The sequence below is a fragment of the Rattus norvegicus genome, chromosome 16 (assembly GCF_021556685.1).
Source record: "Rattus norvegicus strain SHRSP/BbbUtx chromosome 16, alternate assembly SHRSP_T2T, whole genome shotgun sequence".
Lineage (NCBI taxonomy): Eukaryota > Metazoa > Chordata > Mammalia > Rodentia > Muridae > Rattus > Rattus norvegicus.
This window is the reverse complement of record NC_141549.1, coordinates 10162100-10171682: the sequence shown is the minus strand read 5'-3', so window position 1 is coordinate 10171682 and position 9583 is coordinate 10162100. Positions and strand designations below refer to the sequence as shown.

The 9583-nt window shown below is 37.2% G+C and overlaps 1 protein-coding gene across 4 annotated transcripts in view; it reads right to left on the bottom strand.

The window, feature by feature from the left end:
- Positions 1-352: 352 nt before the first annotated feature.
- Positions 353-9583, bottom strand: part of Wapl (WAPL cohesin release factor) — a 69332-nt gene continuing 60101 nt past the window's right edge. For all 4 annotated transcript variants that reach the window (XM_087587677.1, XM_087587676.1, XM_087587678.1 and 1 more), the window contains 4 exon segments: positions 8655-8862; positions 6918-7006; positions 3225-3320; positions 353-2698 (listed from right to left, as the gene is read on the bottom strand). In XM_087587677.1, coding sequence (XP_087443803.1) covers positions 2633-2698; positions 3225-3320; positions 6918-7006; positions 8655-8862 — 459 coding nt within the window. In that variant the 3' untranslated portion in view covers positions 353-2632.

The following is a 9583-nucleotide window of genomic DNA, read 5'->3' as shown; positions in this document are numbered from 1 at the left end:
TCTAATTGTAAATGTAAAAATCTTTTAGGCTGACAAGAAAAAAATTTAAAAGCTTAAAAACTGGCTATCAAACTTCAAACACGAAGAAATTTACAGTCATATTCAGAAAGCCAAAAGTTTAAGTAACATAGAGGACATTCTAAGGATTTAGTTATGCACTCAGAGAACCACCATCCCTAAGCAGCCCAGAGTGCTGAGTGCTTCCATTCGTTCAGACCAGTACCTATACAAGTACATAAAACAGTTAGGAAAAATCGAACACCTATGCTCAAATGACACAGTGTTGGTCTTATCAAGTTTTGAGACTTCTTTCTCCAAAACAGGTCAATAGACTTATGTTAAAGACAACGTGTGTATTTAAAGTAGCAATTTTATTTGAGTTAAAATTATTTACAAAAACCCAAAGACATACTTCATGAAACTGGTACAAACTATTTTTTCCTGCCGTTGGCTTTTGCTCCAAAGATCACAGCTGAGAAATACTGTATAAAATAAAAATAGGATTGGATTCAGAAAAGTATCCTACTGTTCTAATATCCAACTGGTAGTATTTACAGAAATATTTACAATGGAAAAAAGGTTACCTTAAAACTTTAGTTAATTTGCAAGTCAGCCTCAAGTACCCTAAAATGAGAGTTCTCTGAGGGTTAAAAACACAGAAATGCACTGCAGTTGGTAAGGTGAGATCTTCCTCACAACCCACACCCACCAAAACCTGCATCTCTATCAGTGCTTGACAATTAGTTAGTATTTTTAAAACAAAACAAAAACTGTTAAACACTGAGGTAAATCAATTATCAAATGATCACCAGTGTAACAGAAAAAATGTAATTCGCCCTGATTGATCTCGTCCAACTATTTACTGTTCTGTTCCTTACCATCTGCCACAGTCAAAAATCTGCTCCCCAAATCCAATGATTAATAAATATCAATGTACTTTAAAACAATTAATTAAAATATATCTAAGGAAATTTGTGGACATCATTTACCAGTATGCTTTAAAAGAAAAAAGTTCACTAAATTAGTTTGGTACTCAGGGCAAATACAGTCTCAATGGTTCCCACATTACACTGGCATACTGTGTTCCAAAAAGGTGATGGGTAGGGTTTGGGTGGGTAGAAGGAAGAAAACAATTTGCCTAGAGTCAGTTACTTCCTTATAGATTTCCCAACAATCTGCATTATCAAAAATAGGAAGACAATAGAAGGCAGCCACTGCATTTAAAAACATTACAGATGGCACTGATACAAGAGCCCCGGTTTGTTACTTTATACAAGGAAATAACAAAGTCTAAAATGAGTCAAAATTAGACTTTCAGCTATTTTCCCCAATACACACCAAACTAATATTTTTATGGCTTCAAGTTTTACAAATCCAATGAAGAAACATGATGGAACTACCTGAAAGGTAATTAAAAGTATTAATGAAACATCTCTGGAAAGCCTGTCTGTCCTCAGGCAGATTAATAAAAAGGGGGAAATGTATAACCAGTGGTCTGAACAATACAGGAAAAAAAGAAAAAAAAAAAACTATGAAATTTAACCTATAAACCATGTTCTGTGTGTTCCACAATCATTGTCTAAACAATTGCTCTATGAACATAGGATGTGAATAAAAAGGGTCTTCTCTACACCTGCAATTTTAAGGCTTTGCGCATATGCAATTGATCCTGTCACTCTATAGAAGAATATACACGCTATCTGGAAAAATGAATTCCACATTGGTGTTTTAGCTTCCTTATATTTTACTGTACTGAACATTAGAAAATATATCTAGAGAACTTCCCTCAAAACTTAACAATGTTTCAAGAGCCTCCCTAGCATTAAGTGTAAACTACCCTGGGTTTGTCTATTTTTGCTTAATCCTTTAACAGGGCACATTATCTTATATAATATAATATTCCCTCAAACTGCTATTTGTTTTCTTGTGCCTATAGCTATGACACATAATGGTATGACATTGAATATGGTCATGGTCTCAGAAGTGAAAAATAGTTCAACACCCAAACCTAATCAAGAATAAAAAAATATACTATTAATCCCTTGTGTCTTTGGATTCCATCTAATTTTAAATATAGACAGTAGTTCAGGGAACAACAACCAAAAAAAATTCACAAAATTATTAAAAGCTTTATTTACGATTGGAATCATTCAACAAAAAGCAAAAGCAAATGAGCCTGAAAAAGGACCTAAGCTGCTGTCTCGAATGTCCTCGGACACTCAACAGCTCAGTAGCTAGGCTGCCTTGCACCTGACTGGCATGACAACAGTGGCTCAACATACACAGCAGTTGCACTAACAGCAGCACAATTTCCCCCTTTAACCCTTGCCTGAAACAAAGCAAGGAAAGAAGGGGAGGGCATAGACTCTGCCAAGTAAGTGTATTTAAATACTGCATGGGACTGTTAACAGCCTGAACCTTTTCCCTCATTTTTGATAGCTGCAGATTGATGTAGTAACTGTCATTTAGCAAATGCAGAATGCATGATGAAGAAATCAGGTGATCATAAAAATCCAAACACGAATGATACTGATGAACGTTCTTGGTTTGTCTTCCAGGACTTCTTTCCTGTCTGTTCTCTGTCTAAGGAGAGCTCCAGCATTACCAAGCACCTGAAGCAAAGGTAAAGCAGCTAGCAGTGTTCCAAATACTCAATCACTCTAGAGATAGACTTCTGGCCTGTTGTTCCAACAGCACACTAAGGGGGAAGGAGAGAAATGACAGTTAATACTTAACAAGTAAAGTTTACCCAGTAAAGAGTACACTGCAATTAAACCACTGCCTGAGGAATAGAGCATCTGCCACAGTGGTCTGCTGTGTGTGGGTGGCAGCACCCACAGCCTGAAAGCACAACTGGAATGAAAGGAGAAAGCTGACACAGAGGCATCCTCATTATCTGTCCACCACAGATGGTTCTTCCACCCTGCCCTTACCACAACCGACTAAAAATGCTGGAAAGATAAACCAGAATGTACCTTTCTGTAAGCTGCTTATGTTAAATACTTTGTCACAGGGAAGAAGAGCAGAACACTATGGGATTACTATTTTCACTGTCAATGTATGACATTTAAATGGAAAAACACATAAATTAGCCAGGTCCCATTGGTCAGCACTGAATGGCTGAAACGTGAAGATTGCCAGCCTGGGCTACAGTGTAAGATTTTTGTCTGGAAAATAATCAAAAATTTATATATAAACTGCAATAGGCAATAAAAGTTACTTACGGTAAGATTCATGAAGCTTAAGAATTTTTTAAGCATCTCTGTCATTATGGAGAAATCTCCTTCTGGAAGATATTCTCTTACTGTAGTTACATTGATCTGAAGAAACAGATAAAAACAGTCAAGCTGGTAGAAAATGATACCATAACTCAATTCTGTAGCATCTACAAAGGACCCCAAACCTTGTAGGTCCCAGTCCACACTCATTCACCTATGTGCAGGCAGATCCAGGTCAATTCCCCACTCCATACCACCCTACTGTACCCACAAGAAAAAAAAAAAGGGACAACAACAAAGCTAGCAAAAATTACAAAGTAAGACCTGATTTATATATAGTTTCATTATATTTAAACTTGCTTAATTTAGCTGGGCAGTGGTGGCAACACTCAGGAGGCAGAGGCAGACACAGAAATCTCAGTGAGTACAAGGCTAACCTGGTCTATAGACAGGCAGGGCTAGACTGAGACACCCTGTCCTGAATAACAAAGGCAAAACAGCTATAGGAAGCAGAAAGAGTAAAAAGACCTTCTGGGCAGGCTCATCTATACTAAGAACACAACAGTATGAAGATATGACATAAAAGATAAGAAGAAAGCCTTTAATTTAACTTCTGATGGGTGAAAGGAAGAAACTAATTACTTTTTGAAGAAATTACCACCAGTCTCAGTTCATTCTTGTATAAATTATACAATTATAAAGTGAAATAACTGGATGAAACACATCAGAAAAGGGGCTACAGAAGGCTCAGCGGTTAAGAACCCTGGCTGTTTTTCCTGAGAATCTGGGTTTGATTCCCAGCATCTACATACATACACAGTGGCTCATACTTGTCTCTTAGTTCCATTGGATCTAATACCCTTCTGGCCTCCAGACACAGACATATACTTGATTTACAGACATCCATGCGGAGTGTGCTGGCTAGTTTTCTGTCAACTTGCCACAAACTAGAGTCACCTTGGGAGAGAGACCAGTTGAGGAGCTGCTTCCGTCAGACTGACCTACAGGCAGGTCTGTGGGTGTTCTCCTAACTGGTGACTGACAGTGCAGACAGCACCACCTCTAGACAGGCGGTCTGGGTTGTATAAGAAAGAAAATTGAGCAAACCAGTAAGGAGGACTCCTAAGAGTTTCTGGCAACTTCCCACCATGGAGGACTGTAAGCTGAAGATGAAATAACCCTTTTCCTCAAGTTCTTTTGCTCATGATCTTTTTTACATCAATACAAAGAAAACTACTACTATACAGGCAAACATCCATCCACATAAATGTAAATTTAGAAACCTGCTTAAAACAACCATGATCTACAAATGTAGTTAGTACCAAATCATCACATTTAAACAATGATGGAGAAAAGAATGGCTGAGGTAACTCTGAAGAACTGCTTGGTAAACTGAGATAAAGAATAAATAGCTCCCATGATATGAAGAAAGCCCTTCATTAGTTCAAATTCTTCTTTACTCCTATATAGGACTAAACATGTATAGTGGCTGTGGAAAGGACATCACAACATTCATAGTACAGGAGGGACAAAGAGGAATAATATAGCATGGACTATTTGAAGCGTAATAGCTACTATACAAAAGGCATGCTGGCATCGGTAATCAGAGAAGCAGGCTTAACTGTATGTTTTTAAAGTAGCAAATAAATCCACCATTCCATAGCTGTCAACAAGACAAGGACAGATAAATTACATGATTAGCAAGAGCTCTGAAGAAAGCTAGATCTTTTTTTTTTTTTTTTTTTTTGGTTCTTTTTTTCGGAGCTGGGGAGAAAGCTAGATCTTATGGCACTATGCAAAAGTCAAAGTATAGAGAGAGGCAAGAACCAACAACAGTGAGGAGACAGACCACTGAAAAGTACCAAGTGCAAACTGGTAGTCAAGGTGGGAAACCGAAAATGCCCAGACTTTCTTACACTTCCTAAGCATGGGGCCACAGAGTGAAGGCAGCTTACTGCCCATAACTATATGCTCGCTTTGTATCTACTCCACTGCCACAGTGGGAAAGCCAGTTCACTTTAATCATAAGGATTGACAAGGCAACTAATTTACCATATCCGTGGCTGTGAGAATCCACAACACTGTCAGCAAATTCAGAAAGCCCTTCTTCAGGGACATGAAAGCTACAGATATCCATAACAATGGTCACACATCAGACAACACAAACTTCAAGATCTATTATCAATACACTTATACATGACTACTATCCCAATGTATTAATCACAGCAATTAGAAACTAAGGCAACTACTACCGACCTTTCATTTATCTATTCATATTCCAAAGGGAATGATTCCAAGATTCTATTCTCATTACATTTTTGATGTTCAGATTTTTCAATGGCAACAGACTGTCCAGTACGTATACCCTCCACATGTGTGTGACTACCAACTTACATAGACGCACATTTCTCAGGGATAATCCCTGGTGAACACACTCTACCACCATTTTCCTAGCCTGAAACGGGAGGGAAGCATGTGGTCCAATGCTCAGCCAGATAAATGGTAAGAAGTCCAAGGATGACATCTTAAAAAGAAAATGAGCTGGTCCTGTGGGACATTATTTGACTAGATGGGACCCTAAGGTATGGTTACTTATGACCATAATGAGTGCTTTTCTATACATAAAAATATATTTTGATGATTTTTAACTCCATTTTGTATACATATGTGTGCACACAGTGCAGGTATTCTTAGAGACCAGAGGCACTGGATACCTTGGAGCTGATCTCATAAGTGGTTATGAGCCACTTGACATAGGTGCTAGGAACCGAACTCCTAATCCTCTGAAAAGCAGCAAGTGCTTTTAACAGCTGAGCTGCTCTCTAGCTCATGATAAGTGCTTTTAACCAAGGAAAAGGACGATAAAACCCGTGTAGGACACGTTATTCCACAGACCTGACTTGCCAGCTGAGCATTAGGTGTTATACTCTCCCTTCTTTTACATCAACTATGGGTGCCAGCAGGGACTTAGTCATTCATACCACGGACTTCACTGTTCTAACAGATCATTCTTTCCTTAGAATGTATCCTGAAAAGGTCAGGAAATATTTTAAACTCTTTAACATTCTAAACTATTTTAATTTCTTGTATGTAAATCCTTCGGTATGACATTAAAAGCACTCTAATCACATTTTTGTCAGACCAGGTCTCTAAGCCCAGGTGAGCCTCAAATTCTAATCTTCCTGACTCAGCTCCCTTCACCTCTCAGATGCTGGGACTGTATGTCTAACTGCCACAACTAGTTTAGGTAGTTCTAGGGTCTAAACCCAAGGCACACTAATAAAGCACATCAGTAATGAGTTACATCCGGAGCCCCCCAGCTTGCTTTTTAGTATCTCCAACAGTTTGAGTGATACATATCAGTTCTTAAAAAAGCCATGAAGACCACAGCCCACCATATCTCAAATCTTGCTATAAAAGCCTTTAATGAAAAGGAAATAAAAAAATACTCATATTCTATTTTAAAAAGAAGTTTCAAAGGAAATCACTAGGAAGTTATCAACATATTCTTGACATTTTCTTCCACAGGGAGATAAATAAAACTGTTTAAATAACTGTACGATTAGCCACTCTTCCGAAATAAGAAGCCTATATGAGCAGGGAAATTGTTAAAATTAAGCGCATCAGGTAATGGTGTGAAGCTGTTACACAACAATCTTTTAAAAAGATCCATACGGCGCTTCTAAACTATTTACTTACTGGACTTTCCTGGCAGAGACACCCAAGAAGCAGGGCTGTGTAGGAGGCTACGATGCAGTCTTCCATGTGTTTGCCAGCATGCTGAAGGGCTGCAAACAGTGAAATAAGGAGTTATTACAGTACAAAACTGATATAGACCCTGTAACATCAGTTACTCTGTTATCGCCTTAAAAGCTACTAAAAATGATGCATGTCTAACTCAGTATCTCAAATTAGAAGAAATGAACTCAATAAGGGACCCACATACGAGAAAAACTAAACGGCAACATAGGCAACATACTTAAAAGATTGGTTTTTAGAAGATCACCTATAACAAAGGGAAAGCCAACTCACGAAATTTAAGTACACAATCATTAACCTGGTAAGATACTAAGAATATACAAAGAATTCTTTCAATTTAACAACAGACTAATAACCAGATTAAAAAGTAGGCATGAGACACAAGTGAACACTTCTTCAAATACACAAAAAGACTAAAGAAGAAATAAACATGTTACAGATAATTAGTTTTTAGAGAGCTGCAAATGAAACAAAAAGTTTTCATTAACTAAAATGACTAAGAAAGATATCCTTCAAGGTAATGAACTGAAGGTGTGAATGAACTGAAACCCTCACATACTGTTGGTTAACATCACTGTACTAGCTACAAAGGAGAAACAACCCAAAGTTTATCTGTACAGATAAACAAAATGTAGTAAGACTATGAAATGCCTATATGCATATATATATGAATACACACACACATATATAAAGTATATAATACATATAGTGTGTGTGTGTGTGTGTGTGTGAGAGAGAGAGAGAGAGAGAGAGAGAGAGAGAGAGAGAGAGAGAGACTGAGACTATAAAAATAAACATAGTTCTAACAAATGCCATAAGACTCATCCAATGGAAATAAGCTGGTAAGATAGACTGAGCCATAGGTCTAGGAGTAGGAGACTATGAACGTAGGGAAGAAATACCCTAACAAAAAGAAAACGGGCTCAGCAGCAGTCTCCTACGTGGGAAATGCTGACTATATTAAATTTCAAAACCTTAATGGACAGTGGTAGCCCAGGCCTGAATCCCAATACTCATGAGGGAGTTCTTGGACATTACAGGCCAGCCAGGCCTACAGAACAAGTTCCAGAACAGCCAAAGCTACAGAGATTTTGTCTCAATAAACCAAACAAGAAAATCCTCAAATCTCAGGAGTTTAGCTACAAACAGCTATTTTGCAGAATGTACATTATAAAGCAAATATAATTCCTAGAAATAGTAGGTAATCTGTAAATTCATTAGTAAAGACAGTGCCTCTAGCTAGGTATGTATTGCTCTTTGCCTAGTAAACTCTAAGAACTACACTACTGTAAATTTTGACAGAATACCTCAGTTTAAGGTGAGGCAGATAAAAGAAACCTATGGTATTCATCCCCTCCCGATTTAGACACATGGTCTCATTGAAAAAACGCAGGCTGGCCTCCAATCACACTTCTCTGCCTCAGTCTAGCAAACACTAGAACTATAGCTGTGCACCACCCTGCCCAACCTTTAGAGTAAAGGAGAAGTATCAAAAGAGAAGCCATCTCTCATGGACACACACCATGCTCAGGGATAGGAAGATGTACTGTAATTCCAAAGCTTAACTAGACAAACTATAAAGACATGAACTAAATTATAACAATATGCGAGTCAAATGTTTAGGAACTAAAAATGACTATTCTCACTGCAACTATAGTATTACACAGATTAACGTGCCTTTATTGAGGTCAAGTTCTTCATCCTCATCTTCCTTCTTCTGCTTCTCCTCAGCACCATCAGTCTTTTCCGTCGACACCCACTGTATCTCTCCACTTGTTTCCTGCCACTCTCCACTCTTATCGTGCTGGGTGGTGGGAGCATCTTTGATCAACTCATCTGTTTTACTTTCTGCCAACTGCGCCGCTCTTTCTCGTTCGAGAAATAGCTGATAAAAATTATTTTTGAAAATCATTAAAAAAAGATATGAACAGATTAGACAATCCTGAGGTCAGCACTAAACACACATGGCCAACACTAAATTACTTCAAATGATTGCTTTTATAAACTTATACATATACACAATCATAATTAAAGATACACAGGTATAACAATTATAATTAAAGAAGCGAAAGAAAAATTTCTTTCTCTAGAGAGAAAAAAATTGTAAAAACACAATTTAAAGACATTAAGACATGCAGTCTAATATTTTGTTCTAAATAAGAATATCTGATTTTAAAAAGCTTTTGTTCTACATTCTACTGAAAACCAAAACTGAAGTATAAATGCTGTTTTTAAGTGATCTGGTAACAGTTTACATAGTGTTTCTAAGATTGAAAGTCTCAATAATTATCTTTAATCCAGGTAACATTTCCAAGAAAATTAAAGCGGAAACAAAAACAAAAAAACAAAAATCAAATTAAAAAACCCCTACCCATTTTTAACATTAAAAAACAAAATAATAAACAAACCTACAGATATTGGATGAATTAACTAGAAGGAAGAACAATGACAAAGCTAAAATACAAACAATTAGTAAATATAAAAGTTCTCAGGAAGAACTAGGTCTTAACATATCAGCATTTTTATCATGGGAAGTCCGTAAGGAAGACTATTTATATAGTTTCCTATCTATTAGGTATCGATACAGACAAGAGAACAGACCAAAT